The following is a 15,258-nucleotide window of genomic DNA, read 5'->3' on the forward strand; positions in this document are numbered from 1 at the left end:
TGTGCATGATCTGCTTTAAGAGTATGCAGAGTAGTCTGTCTGTAGGTCTTTTGTTCTGCAGTAGGGGCAAATATCCCTTTAACTCATAGCCAGCTTTAGGCACCAATGAACCCTGCAGTCTACCTTATCTTGATGTTTTGTAACATGTCTGTCAAACCAACAAAAGCTAGTACAGTAGTCTGGTATAATTAATAGACCAGCTGGGTAATAACGCTTGTTTGTATTTCCTCTAAAATTCAAAGATGTCTCTGGTTATAGTAACAGCGTTTATCAAGTGACAGGTTTCACAGTGCCACTTATGTTTTACCACTGACATAGTGCCCCTGGCTTAGTTGAACCCTTCTGGTGGATAATATGTTCACTAAAACTAACAACATAGCCAACTTTAGGTACCTGTTAATACTCTTGGCTGCAGGGGGGCCCCCTAGTTATCCTTGACTGTTTGGGGGGCCCCACAAAAGTTGCTGCTGGTTGCGGAAAAATGAGAGAAAATACCAGTTTCCTGATTATGTTTTTTAACATGAACAGGGCTGTGAATATGACCCTGTTAGGATAAAGATAACTGGTTTGAATAAGGGTAAGCAGTAGATAGAAAAGCAGCCCAGAGTGGCCGATCTCAAGAGCTCATGCTTACCATCTTCAGGGATGGTTTCCTGTTACAGGGAGTTTTACAAATACTGTCAGAACTCAGGATACTATAACTCTCAACTTCTTTGCTGAAGAATTCTGCACAGTACCAAAAATAATGGAATAAAGGCTCGAAATCAGGAACATGTTTTAAGTGTTATTTTAATTCACTTAAAGCTAATAGTGTAGTATCTTTTTCATCATCATGCATCTTTGGATAAGAAGTATAAAACTCTGTCTAAATTTATTTACTGTTCTTAGTACTGAATGAATGATTTACCAAGCGAATCAAACATTTGACAAAGCACAGAGCAAAACTGAGGCGAATTCAGGGATGGCGACAAGTATGCATTACTCCTCAGTGAGGTAAATAAAAGTGACTTAGTGTTGTTTCACTACTAAACAGTCACCGTTCTGGTGTGGCAGTACCAGTGAAATAAGTACAAAACTAGTATTGCTATAGCTTATTCTTCTGGGTATCAGTAAAAAAATGCAGCTAACAAGTAATTATATTTCAAAAGAAAGGCACAAATATATCCCAAGTCATTTGTGCACTTAGATCTTCTAGGAGTCTGTTGCCCCCCCCCCCCTTAATCATCCTAGACTGTGTGGGGGGCCCCACAAGCTGTTCGTGGTTGGGGAAAAACTGGGAGAAAAGTATATTAATTTTCTGATTACACTCTTTAACCTGAGCAGGGCTGTGATATGACCCTGTTAGGAATAAAGCCGGTCATGGCCTCTGCTCTTGATTGCACCTATTCTAAAACCAGACTTCCTGAGGGGGGGTGTCTCTGTGTTTGTACAGAAAGATGCTGCAGGTTATGCTTGGGGGGGGGTATTGTATGATTTACTAATTTAATTTTCATCACACTCAAACCTTAAAGGTGTGCACAGGAGGTATTTTTGGCTTGTTTGGGCTGGGGACAGTGTGGTCATTGTTTCTTTTACTTTTTTCACAGACATCTGAGGGGTACAAAGAAGCTTACTACGGTGTGTATAGGGTCAGTATACTGTCTAGGAGCAACAAAGTAGAATACATACTGTAGTCATTTTTTTCACTTTTTCTTCACAATCTCACACCAGGTACATAGATTGACTGCCTGTGAGGGTTAGGATGAGGAGTGAGGAGGCATGCTATATGTGTATGTATGTCAGCAGTCACTTGAAATGCATGACTCTGGCAATTTGTACCTCTCTCTTCATCCCAGTCTAACACCAGAGGGATGCATAGGCAGTGACCTTTTTTTTGGTGGTGGGGGGGTGGCAGCCAGACAGTATTCTCAGATACAACCTGTGTATTTCACAACGGTTGTCTTGCTAGTTTATTGTGAGCTACTATTGTCAACTTTGAACATTAAGTCTTGTGCACAACGTTCATCTCTCTTGAAAGAAAGAAATAAGACTGAAATGCTTTTCTTACTCATGATTTTGTTTAGGCCACTGTTGGATGAAAAGAATAAGGAAAATGCTGTAAAGTGCATACCAGAGTATCTGTAACCCCAGTAGCTTATGGGAATATCAGTTTGAGTTATTTCCTAAATAGTTATTACTGTGCTGTCATGATCAGGAAAGGTGTATTGAAAGGATGCAAGGAAAACTGAAGCTGAACAGCAATATTGGATTAATTTCATTAATCATAATTACTGTTCAAGCCATCATTGGTGAAGTGATTGTGGAATAAAGGAAAAAAAAACTTTGTATATAGTCTGAAGTGCATTGTAAAGTCATGAATTCTAGAAAACGCTTGAGTAAAGCAAAACGTGAGAAAAGGAAGAAAAAAATGTGCGTTGTATGGGGACCCCAAGATGGGGGGTACAGAAGGGAGCACTTAAAAGGATGTGTGTGTTAGGTGGAGGGTGCTAAAACAGTAGACATTGTCTAGGGCCCTGTACATAGTTGTAAATTAGCATTGTTGCAGCTAAATGCCAGTCACTGCGCATGCCCTTTTGTGAGATAGGTCATCATAGTATGGTACATACGCCTGTTGTAATGTAATAGCATTGTAGCTATAGGTCAGTCTGTGCATACTACTCAAACTTTGCAGCAGGTTTTTTAGAAGGGTGGTAATGACAGGGTGATACTTTAACTGAAATTGCCTAGCCCCCCCCCCCCAAACTTGATATTTGCTGGGGTGACCCCCCCCCCAAAATACTAACACCGGCCTTGCTTTCACCTCTTTGATACAGAATTTCTGTTGGTCTGTTCTGTAAGGTTTTATAGCTTTTTTTCCCTCCTACTTTGAGAGAACTGTAGTTGAACAGTGGCTATTGCTGGAGTTTGATACAAAAGCTGTATAACAAAAATAATCAAAGGATCATCTGTTTTGTATGCATTTTGCTTCAAATTGCCCTTGGTAGCATAGTGTCAAATGCCTTTTTGATGCTTCAAATGTTTACTGTTTTTTTTTTTTTCTTTTAGGTGGATTTCCTGGTGGGTTCCCTGGTGGAATGCCTGGAATGCCCGGAATGCCTGGGCTCAATGAACTGCTTAGTGACCCTGAGATTCTCACAGCCATGCAGGTAAAGATGTTGAAATAAATATTTCCATTTATTTCTGTCATTGTTTTTGGTGTTTTAGTTGATGCTGTCACAGGTGCACCTTTATTTTTAATAATAATACTATTTATTTACTTTGTGTGTTTATTTGTTTTTGTTTGCATGTTTGGTTGTAAAACCAGATGGTGAACTTTAACTTACCACAAGCAGGATTAGTAAAGCAAATATAGGTTGACTGCATTTATAAAGATGAAAGAGGATATTGGGGAAAGGTCCAATCCGTGCCTCAAAAAAAAAAAATACAAATACACAGGCACAGATTTATGTACCCAATGTATTAATGATGAAAACTTGATACTCTACTTTTCTATTAATAGAAGCAAGTACAGCTCAAAGTTGCCTTGGTTTTTCGGAAGTGGGGGTTGTGACCTTACAGAATATATGTAACCTCTGGATTACTGGGGGCTGTGTGCATACATGGACAATTGCAGTTTATTTACATGAAGTCAGCCCATATATCTTTGGTGTGTAAGGCTTCTGCAGCCCCTATTATTGCTGCCATGCCTGCAGATCAAGACATGTCCCACCAATCTGGGAGCCTTTATATACAGTTTGAACTGGACTTGTTTGCCTCTGGCACCCATGACAGAAATATCTTTCACATTTTAAAGAGAAGAAGGTTTACTTACTGATTTATTTAGAGGGGGATATCTCTGGTCAAGACCTGGAGGTCTAGAAATGACTTGCCCAGGCCTTCAGGGCTGTGCTCCACCCAAAGAAGCACAAAATATGATGCCCCCACCCCCAGCTTCCCTGTAGTTGCCTGCAACTCAGGCATATAGTTGGTCCACACTTCCCTTCTCCTGCAGGCTTTTCTTGGCTCAAGGATTCTCTACTGTTGTGTACTGCATTCAAGCAGGTATATGTTACCCTTTAGTGTCTGAGTATCTGTTGCTAAGCAAAAGATGGAACCCTCCAAAGAGATGGAAGATTTTTCAGAGAAGTGGGGGGGGGGGGTTGGACCATTCCTTCTGAATGCCTGTCCACCTCCAGTGTATGTCGCACACTGATGACACCATCCCTCTACTTCAACCACAGAAGAAATCCCAATTGAGGAGATAATTTGCAGAATGACAGACCACTTCGTATGGAAAGCCAGAGAGGTATCACATGCTCAGAAAAGGTATTTGATCTTCTGGGACTGGATTCCCTTAAACCTTTGGCAATACTACAATCTTGGGACCTGTGGAGGGATGCCTTTTTGGCTGTCCATAAAGAACTGTACATTCATTCCTGCCCCTAAAATGTCTGATAGGTTTTACAAAGGCTAGGAGTCCGGTAAGTTGATTTATAAAATTCCTGTGGTTGATCCATCAGTGTTGTCTGTGGACTGAGAAGGAATCAAAACTGCTGCCTTCTTCCATTATTCTTCCCAATGATACAAAAAGCAGAGTGCTGGTCTGATTTGGAAAGAAAGTGTACACAGCTGTCACACTGGCCTTCAGAACCATTAACTTGAGAGACATGACCAGGTTTCAGACTGCTTTTCTGGACCAGATGGAGAAGACTGGGGAAGTGTCTGACATGGATCTGAGGATAGTTATTAAAATTCATCAACCATACTGTCAGCCATTTGGCTAAGTACTCCATGCAAAAATAGGATGTTATGGATGCGGCATTCAGGGCAGCAGCTATGGGTCTGTGATTAGAAGACCTGCTTTACTGAGGTTATAGCTCCTGCAAGGCAATATCAAAGCACAGCTCCTTGATGCATCCCTTGATAAGGATCTGCTACTGTTAAACCTTACTGGTGAAATGTTCTTAAAAATGGAAGAAAGAGAAAAACTGTGTTCATTGAAGTAGCTTTTGCATTCCACCGGGCCCATATATGATGGAAACTACCCATCAAAATCTGGGATAGACTGTTGTAGGCAAAGAGGAGGGTAAGCATGAAAAAGGTATAATGGACTAGTAGAAATAAAAATGGCAGGAAGACCAAAAGGGAAGCCTAGGGATCCCAGGGCATAATCTCTTGCTGAGCAGTTGTAACATGCACAAATCTTCCATTCCAGAGTTGTCCATAATCTATTTTACCCATCCAAAGATATCCGCAAAGCTAGACTTTGTGGTGCAGAGGGTTGGAGCCCTGACTGTGACCCAGGCAGCCAGAGTTTAGTTAGCCCCAACATTAGAGGAGCTAGGCAGGAAGGGGCGGACTGGAGGAGGGCATAGCCTGCTCCTCTCTGCCAGGAGGTGGAGAGGGATGCACACGTGGGGCATATACAGAGTGATGCAATTTCTATGTTAGAGACTAGGGAAACAGTCCATGTGCTTCAAGATGAGCTAAGGCTACCGGTGAAAAATGCTTCTTATGAAAGCAAGATAACCTTTTGCCCTAACCTATTGCACATCTCCTTTGCATTGCACACAAAAAAATTCAGACCACCCCTGATGGCTGTCTGAATGATTGGCCCTACTGATAGACCCTTGTCCCAGTGATGGTGAAGTTGACCAGAAGGAGCCTAGTAATCAACAGACAGCAGGGAGAAAAGAGGTGGGACTAAAAGCTAGCAAGTGTAAAGACATTTATAAGAAATTGGGAAAGCATCACGAAAGACAAATGGATGCAGCAAATCATGTGTGGATTACACACTTCAGATGTCCTTCTATATCACTGATGCAGTATTCGTAAGTATAACTGATGTCTCATCCCGGACAGCCCGAAGCTCGGCCAGTTTACATTAGATTAAAAGAACTGGTTTACGCCATACGTCACATTTATGCACCCCACACGGAATGTAGGACATAAGAGACATACAGACACAACTACCCAGAACTTCCTTTTGTTGCCAGTTTGAATGCAATTTTCCCAGTTGGTTTGGAGTTTTTGGTGCTGTACTGTATTTTACAACACCAGATTAGTGCCCTATTGGGGTTATTGTTTTTTTTTCCCTTACTTTCTTCATCTTGTATTTTATCACTACCTAGCAGTTTGTCGTCCAAGAGGAGAAAATGTCAGTGTGAGAGGTGGATTCTCCATAAGGATCATCACGAACAGTCTTTCTCTTGTTTGGGTGCTTCCCCCACAACCATATCCCTTGCAGTATATGTAAGGCATTTGTATCCAAGACACTCTGAAGCCATTTGTCTTCTCTGGCCGTTTATCTGGAAAACCAGAGGCTTAGACAGTTGGTCGAGGGTACTATGATAGAATCCTTTAACCCCAAGCTACTCCTGCTAGGTAAGAAGTGTCAGCCGAATTCTTTAGCTGTCCAGCCTCCACCAGACATCCCTCTAGAAGCCAGTGATAGCTCTGTAAGTTGTTTGGTGTTTACATCAGGTTCCTGTGCCACAATCCTGGCTGAAGCCAACCTAGGTCCATTTTTTTTGCACATACTCTGAGGCTTTGTAGGCATCTGCTGCAGACTTTGAGGGGAAACCGCTGTTGCTCGTCTCTGAGGGTTTGAGGGATTCTGCAGATATTGGTCAGGGAGTTGTGTCCTAGGTTCCTTTCTTGAATCTCACCATGGGTGAGAACTTCCAGTATTTGTTACCCTGTAAGAAAAAAACAGTGAAGCATGTTTCTATTTCTCCCCTCAAAGGGGAATGGCAAGAGTTTACTCAGGGCTTGTTCTTTGCATTAATGGCCCTGAAGCCTACTCAAGGGGTTTCAGTCCCTGCTCCTCCTTGGATCTCGACCCTTTCTGAATATTTCAGGGAACCAGGTTCTTCAGATAAGGATTTCCTGTCTGGTGAAGGGGTTTTGTTCTGCTCTTCTTAGATGCCTTCACCTTTGGTGTACTATTCTGATGACGAGGAGTGTGATAACCCTGAATCTCCTTTTCAGGACTTGTCCTTTCAGGATGTAATTGATAGGATGGGATTTTTCTCAAGTGTTGCATATTCAGAGAAAGGTACGAGTTGCTTCCGGTGGATACTCCTAAACCTTCAGCAGTTCCTCCTGGGTTTGACTGCCTTGTTAGATATTTTCATTGGCGCTTCAGAGTCTCCTGATCCTCAACCTCCTGCGCCTAAGAAACCTGATAGGTTCTGTAAGGTTCCTGAGGATTGTCTGTTTTTATTTGTCCCCTTCTGCTGATCCTGGTGTGGTGCCAGTCTCTTTTAACAATCCTCCTAAACTTTTGCCTTTGCATATGGATAACGGGGCAAGGAGGTTTACATTGCTTCTACTTTAGCATTTAAGGGCTATTGTCAGACCCACATGACCAGGTATATTCTGGCCTTGATGGCTCAGGCTAGTCCGGTTATTTCTACCCTCCCCAAGTCTGATGGCAGATCCTCTGCCTTAAGTTTTTTGGGTTTTGCTTCTCAAGCAGCTCGCCACTAAATTGTAGCTATGTTGCTGCTGATGCCTGTTCTAAGGTTGAGGCTTTTGGGTCCATCATGCAGCATTATTCTTTGCTTCACTCCAGTTCTTCCTGAGGATATTAAGTCCAAGTTGTTGGTTGCTTCTTTGGATAATACTCATAAATTTGGATCTGCTGCTGCTGAATTGTTCAAGTCTCTTCAAGAGCAAAGCCTTACAAGACCATAAACATATTTGTCTCTTCTGGCCTTAAGTTCCAGAGAATTTATCCTTCTAGGTTTGCTTTTTTTCACAGGCAACCCTGCCTGACCTCTAAGGGCAGAAAGGGTGGGAAGGAGCCCCCCTCTCCTAAGGCTTCTCAGACTTCTTTGGCCAAGAATCCCCCTCCCCCCACATTTAGCACAGGTTCCTTTGTCCCTTTGTCTCTCCCTTTGTTTTCCACATTGGCCTCTCATCACTTCAGAATCTTTGGTTCTGTCATCCATCAGGGTTACTTCATGGTATGGAAGTATCTTCCCTCCTTTTTCAGGGATTCCTCAGCCTTCTCTACAGGTACTAGTAGCCGGGCTCAGCAGAACTATTCTGATGCCTCACAAGTGGTCTCTCAATAAATCAGTAGCAAACATGATCTTCCACCAGTGGGGTTAGCCTTACTGCGACCTATTCACCTCTGCTCTCAACAAGTGCAGCAGGTTTGTTGCTGTAATTCATCCTCAGAGACGGTCATAGAGAGATGCTCTGGTCCACGTTTGGCCCTTTGGCCATCTTTGAGCATCATCCCCTACCCCTAATTCCCAAGTTTCTTCAGAAAGCTTTTAGGTTAAAGAGCAAATGAATCCTCCTTTACCCTTTTTGGCCTCTGCAGATTTGGTTTCCCTTCCTTTGGTCTCATCTAATATGGATACTGGACCCCAGCCCAGATCTCCCCTCACACCTGACAGGCCTGACACATCCGGACATACAAGGCCTCAGATTGACCACATGGTTTCTCCTGTTTCAGTGATGGCAAGACATTCCAGGTTTTCCTCTCCTGTTCGAAGAATTTTGTTTCCATCTCAGAAACCCTCTACAAGAAAGATTTATAACATTTTTTAAAAATTTCTTAGGGTTCTCCTGAGAAAGCTAGATTGGAAAATCTCTAGCATAGAATAGGCTGCTTTATGGAAAACATGTTCCCATCCTGTTCCTGTTGCATTCTTAAACATAATAGCTGTCTATTTGTGTACCTGTTAATGGTAATTTGACCACAAACTACTCTCTTCACTTCTGTGTTCGTAAATCCAAGATCTGATGTCATTTTCATTCATTCCTCAACTGATGGGTCTCTGATCAGACTCTGTCGCCTCTACCAGATCTTCGGATCCAAACTCTTAATCTCCTCCCTTTACCCATGATGTCCCGCCAACCTAACATACCTCAGATCTTGTTTGCCACCGTTTAGCTACAGATGTAGATCTTACACTCATTCTTTTGGATGTTTTATCCAGTGAGTTTCTGGTAGCTTTTTGTACTGTCCAGTCTTTACATACCTCCCTTGATTACCCTTTGCTTTTCTACGTATTTTTCTGAATGGTTGTTACATTTTCTGTACTTTCCCTTAGTACCATTGCTGGTACTTTATCTAAAATTTTCCTCTTCTCTACTCAGTAGAATATTTTTTGCCTAGTTAGTTATCTTTTCTACCTTTTTTTTCCTATAATTAAAAAAAAAGATAGACTAGTTGTTCTATTTCTTTCTTTAGCTTAGAAAAATGTATGACATGTGGGCATAAAATATCAAACTCGAAAGAACACAGGGAATGCGTATACTGTTTAGGAGCTGCACATTTAGATGCAGACTGCTACATTTGCTCTGATTTCAAATCCAGGGCTCTGTTAGACAGGAGGAACAAACTAGTTTTGAAGGTCCTTCTCCCTTCCACTTCTGCTTCAGCTGGGCCTCATAGATTCATAGGAGGTTACTAGGCTATTGGCCATAAAGGCCTTACAAGCTTGGCCATGTTGATCTTGAGTGGCCCCAATTGTTTTAGGCAACACTTGCACAGCAAATCAATGGTCAAGACAGACTACTCCTTTCCATGAAGGACATGGGCACCACCCCTGGGGTGAATATGCCGTCAAACCCCCTCAAAGAAATCTGATGAGAAAGTCCGACTCTGTATCTCATAAGAGGTTACCAGATTTGAAATCTTCGGCTCTTTCCTTGGAACCTCCTGATAAAATTTAAAAATAAAATCTGATCCGACCACCAATCACCTCTTCTCCTACTGGATCTGGTCACATCTGTACTCCCTTCACCATTCTTGGAGGAATCACACCATAGACATTCAAGCCCTCCATCCTCTACTTCATCTTTTAGGTCTTCCAGGAGTTTATCAGAGGTGGACATGGATAGGATGATGAGAAAATTTCTCAAAGCTCAGATCCAGATTTTTTTGGGGGGGGGGGGGGGTACTCAAGGCTTCATCTCCTATCTGATCCGTGAGCTGACCTATGACTACTTGCCCTTTGGTCTGTCACTCTTCCGTCTGACTTGCTGTTTGAGAGGCCTCTGTTCCAAGACCCCTGCGGGTATCCTCTTTGGTTCCGAAGATGGCCTGTTCTTTGACTATGGTTACTTCCTGAGTCGCCTGGCTCTGAACCTTTTGGAGCTGGAGGAGAGACTGAGCTAAAGCATTGGTGCAGGATCTTTGGGATTAGAGTCTACTCTGAAGCTATCAGAGCCATCCCTGCCCCTCGGGACTTTGGAGCACTGTACAGCTGTGGTCCAAGTCCTTCCACTGGCAGAGTGCCTGCAGGTTTGCAGGAGACGATGGTTTGGAAAATGCCTGCGCCTTTGCTTCTACTTCAGTTTCCCCAAGGTGCTCTGCCTTTGAGGTTGTGGAGAGGGCCTTCTCATTACCTAGAGAAGGACATCCCTACCCACCTTGGATCAGTCATCTTTATCTCTTTTGGTTTTTTGCTGTGATCCTCATTCTTCCATTTCACTGGGACAGCCAGCCCGATTGTCTGCAGTCATTGCCTAAGGACTCCCAACCTCTTCTAATTACCTCACCAGACCACCCCGCTGAAGAGGTCCCTTGGAAAAGTGTGTGCAAAAGTATGCACCTAGATTCCTCTCAGGAATCTCTCATGGAGGACTCTGATTTTGATAAAGGGTAGGGGTCCCCCAGATCTTCACCTGAAGACGTCTTGTTTGGAGACATTTTAGAGCTCTTTAAACAGAAAGGTGGTTGGTCTTGTTACCCCCTCCCAAGAGGAATCTGTTTCTGGAGGTTTTCAGGTTTGGCCCGGCTATGTCTTGGGTGACTCCCCCCAGCCGACAAAATTATAGATCTAGTTTCTTGCTGGACATGGAAAACTGGATACTGCGGAGTACGTCCCTAAATGTCCAGGCAAAATTCCTTCCTCTCCCAAGGACAGGACACACTGGAGCAAGGGGTTCCTAGTTGATCCCATGGTTGTGGCGGCTGCCACCAAGAAAGAGCTTGCAGAGCAGACCTCTTCTGTCCATCCCCCTAATAGGGAATCTGGGGCCTTGGACTGATTCGTAAGCGTGCGTATGCTTCAGCAACCTTTGATCTGCTGGCGTTTAATTACCTGGCACATTACAAGATTACAAAGAGATTTGACTGAAGAACTCTACAGGCCTCTTTCTGGGTCCATGTTTGCTGAGGACCACAATAGTCTCCTCACAACTGGTCATCCTTTGATATCTAATGCATCATGAGGCTGATCTCTCATGTAATACAAGGTACCTCACTAATGTCAGGTTCAGGCATAGCCATGAGGAAACATGCCTGGATGTGGCTGTGTGACTTTATGGAGCCCTTTAAGTCTTCATTCATCAGTACTGCATTTGGAGCTTACTTATTTGGCTCTAAAGTAAAGGACACCCTCTCCAGATATGAGCCAGAAAGAGAGACCCTGTCTGCTGTAGGTATAAGTTTTTCTACCTCTCAAAGACCTTTTTCCCAGAATCAGTGAGGAGGTAGGAAGATGTGGTTCTGTAATACCAGAGTCCTTTTCAAGACTCACTAGGAGATAGTGCTCCCAGAGGCAGAGGGAGAACTCAAATGGAAGGTGCTACCCCAGTGGCAGAGGTGGTCTGCAGAATCAGGGCTTCCAGGACTTCTCGTCTGACAAAACCTCTCAGCACTCCTGGAAAAGACCAGACTGCTGCCCTCTGGAGGCAGTTGGGGGAGGGGCATTTATCGGTGCACTAAAGAGCCTTGCTGCCCATAACAAAAGATTACTGGGTGTAGGCAATTATATCTAGTGATTTACATCATACCAATCTGATGATGTCCTTTTCATTCTTCTTCACTATTGGGTTACTGTTCTGACCCTCAGATCTGACTCGTATGCATTATTTTTTTAAGACTTGGATCCTAAGTTCAAGCTCCTCCCTCTATACATAATGCCCTACACTCTCTGTAGCTTCCTCAGATATCGTTTGCTGCCTAGGTGGTACGACACGGATTCCTTGTCTCGTTTTTCTTGAGTGACTAAGTCAAGCCTTTTCTTAATTTTTATTCTCATTTTTTCTAGTTCTGTTTTGCTCAGTCTTCCCCCTTCAGACTCTTGCAGGCATTGGGGACTAATTTGTTGCTTTACCCTTCCTTCCTGCTGCTTCTCTTTGACTGGTTGGCACTTCTGACTTCCATTCTCCATTGTGAGTTGTTATAAGAAAAGAAAAAAAGAAAAGGTTTTATATTTATATATTACTCTCCTTTGTTGGTGTTAGCGACAGGGTTGCTGTTTTTTGGGTGTTTTGCTGTGCTTGTTTTCTTAGCTGTTACTTGTACACTTTAAGTGTTGTGCGGAGTTAAATTTTTGCATCATGTCTGATAAGTCTGTTGGCTTCAAGTGCTTCTCAGAATGTGGGTATATGATTCCCCATTCCAGTGCACACAGTAAATGTGTGTAGTGTGTATTGTTTAGAGTCAGAACACCTGCAGTCAGATTGTCTGATTTGTAAGGGTTTTAACCCCCAAGGCATCGCTGATCACAGGAACAAACTCGCACTGAAAGGACTGTTACCTGCTTCATTTTCGTCATCAGGGGCTCAAACCCCTCAGTTAGCCAATCTGGGTAATCTGAGCCAAGAAAACACTCCCATAATACATCCAGAGCTTCCTCAGAGCCTCCAGCTAAGTCTGCAAAGACCTTGCATCCAAACTTGTCGAATCCAAGGCACTCCTCTGATCCAACAGGCACCATTAATGTGACTCCCTCTTCTAGGCAATCCTCTTCCACCTCTAAAACAAAGACCTCTGATTTGAGTGTTAAGACTCAAACTCCAGAGTTTGCCATCAGCGTACTTTCCCCAACACTGCCCAAACCCCGTCCAGACACTCCAGGCCTACATCAGTTGCCTCCTCTAGGTCCTCCAGTAGTCTATCCGATGTTGATATAGACAGGATGGTCCAGAGGTTCCTCAAAACTAAAAAATTCAGACGGGGGTGTTGTCAGCTCCATCCCCAGTCGGATCAATGGGTGTGCCTGCTACTTTGATGGTCTCCTCCTCCAATCCAGACAGCAGTTTTGGAGACCCAGGTTCCTAGGTACCTGAGAAGAGAGTCTGTCTGATCCGAAGAACCTTTCTTCCTCTACTCCAGCTACCCTGAACAGCTCTGTTCCGATACTGTTGGATCAGAGTTGGCTCTCTGATCGGGGGGGGGGGGCACGACAGCTCTAGTCCGATTCTGTCTGGAGAACACAGATCCAGGGTGGTTCTCGTCCATGCTGCTTCGATGGCTTTGCTTTGAGAAAGATGGGGGGAGATTCTGTGGTTGCATCGGCTTTCCATATTGTGGAAGGGGCTTCCTCTGTTAACAGAGAACAGACTTCTTTTGCCTCCAGTCCTCCCTTTCGACCTTCACTGGATTTGAGTGCTGAGCCCATCATCCCTGTCCAGGGTCAGCCTACCTCGAGGAGCCTGCAAGTTCTCCCCTCAGAAGGAAGCTCCCCTGTCTTCCAATACCTCCTTTGAACACCCCACAGAGGAGGTTCCACAGAAGAAAGCATGCAAAAGGAGCCACATTGACTCCCCAGTGGAGTCACTCACAGAAGACGGACTGAGGGAGAAGGATCCCCACAATCACCACGTGAGGATATCTCCTTTGGAGATATCTTGGGAGATTAAGTAGAACGGTGGCTGGTTGGCCCAGCCTCCTCCTGAAGAGTCACTGGTTTTGGAGGCCTTCAGGGTGGACCCGTCTACGTCTTGGGTGACCCCCCCCCCCCCATGGATGAACTCATTGACCTAGTTTTCTATTGGACTTGGAAGGAGCCAGTCCCCAAATGCCTGGGCAAATTTCTTGTTTCCCCCAAAGATGGGCTTCATTGGTCCAAAGGTGTCCTTGTTGATGCCATTTTTATGGCAGCAGCTACCAAGAAAGAGTTAGCCGAATGGAGCTTCTCTGTCCATCGCCCAAACAGGGAGTGTGGGGCGATGGACCGGTTTGGTAAGCGCATTTATGCCTCAGCTACTTTTACGCTGAGATTGTTAAATTACTTTATTTCACTCGTTTGCAGAGAGATTTGGTCAAGGAGCTGTCTAATCTCTAGTATCTCCCCAGTTGGCTCCTATTGCTTCCGTGACTAACTCTTCCATGAGGCTCATCTCCCATTCAGCGGAATGTACCTCAAGGGCAGCCGGCTCAGGTATTGCAGTCAGAAGACTTGCTTGGATGGTGCTTTGTGACTTTGTGGAACCTTGCAAGGTATCCTTTGTCAGTACCCCTTTCGATGGCTCATTTTTGTTTGACCTATCTGTCAGAGAATCTTACCCACAGCAAGCAAGAAGGAAATACCCTGTCTGACAGGATCACGTTTTGTAACCCTCAGTGCACCTTTTCCAGTATTCAGTGAGGTGGTAATAAGACTTTGTTTTGAAAGTCTTGAGGATCTTTTCAGGATCAATTCCAGGGATTCTTCCCTCAGAGGCAAAGGAGGAAGTTTCAATGATAGACGCCACCCCAAAGGCAGAGGGGGGTCCAAGTAATCAGGGCTTCAGAGAACCTCTCTCTGATCTCTAAGCGCTGCCCAGCTGTCCATCTCTGGAGGCTGTCAGGGGTCATTCCCTGCACTAGGCGCCTTGATCAGTATGACAAATTCCTGGGTGCTGAGCATAATATCCAGAGGTTATTACATTCCCTTTTCCCTTCCACCTCCACTGGAACAAAAAAAACTCCCAAAAATACCACCCAGTCAGAGGGGAGCATGCAGTACTGGAAATTCAAAAATTGCTGCAAAAAAGTTATCCAAGAGATCCCAACGGAACAAAGAGAATTTGGAACTTACTCCTGCTTCTTTTTAGTGCCAATGAAAGTGGGAGATCTAAGAGCCATTCTAGATCTGAGCAGTCTAAATCAGTATGTAAAGAAGTCAAAGTTCTGGGTGGTTATGGTTCAGTCCATTCTACTGCTGTTGGGTAAAGACAATTAGATGTGCCTGATAGCCCTTCAGGACATGTACTATCGCATCAAAATAGACAGATGCTCCAGAAGTCATTTGCACTTCAGGCTGGGAGCCAGTCATTACCAATTGAGAGGTCTACCCTTTGGGACCCTCCACAGCCCCCAGGGTGTTTACTAAATGCATGGCAGTAGTGGCAGTTCACCTGAGATTGAAGGGATTCCAGTTGCTTCCATATTTGGACGACTGGCTTAACTGCCCCAACCCGGCATCAACTTTTTCAGGCCAGGGACTATTTGTTCCAGATCTTCAGCTCCCTGGGCATTACTATAAATCTTACCAAAACAAACCTGTACTCTGTTCAGAGTCTGGAATTAATCCATGCCAT

General features: G+C 44.1%; 1 protein-coding gene across 2 annotated transcripts in view; it reads left to right on the forward strand.

Moving 5' to 3' along the window:
- The window catches only part of ST13 (ST13 Hsp70 interacting protein), a 1,818,146-nt gene that overhangs the window by 1,719,186 nt on the left and 83,702 nt on the right, over window positions 1–15,258 (forward strand). For both annotated transcript variants that reach the window (XM_044076553.1, XM_044076561.1), the window contains exon 11: window positions 3,046–3,146. In XM_044076553.1, coding sequence (XP_043932488.1) covers window positions 3,046–3,146 — 101 coding nt within the window. The remainder of the gene's footprint in view (window positions 1–3,045; window positions 3,147–15,258) is intronic.

The sequence above is a fragment of the Protopterus annectens genome, chromosome 1.part1, assembly GCF_019279795.1.
Source record: "Protopterus annectens isolate FY-2018-M chromosome 1.part1, PAN1.0, whole genome shotgun sequence".
Lineage (NCBI taxonomy): Eukaryota > Metazoa > Chordata > Ceratodontiformes > Protopteridae > Protopterus > Protopterus annectens.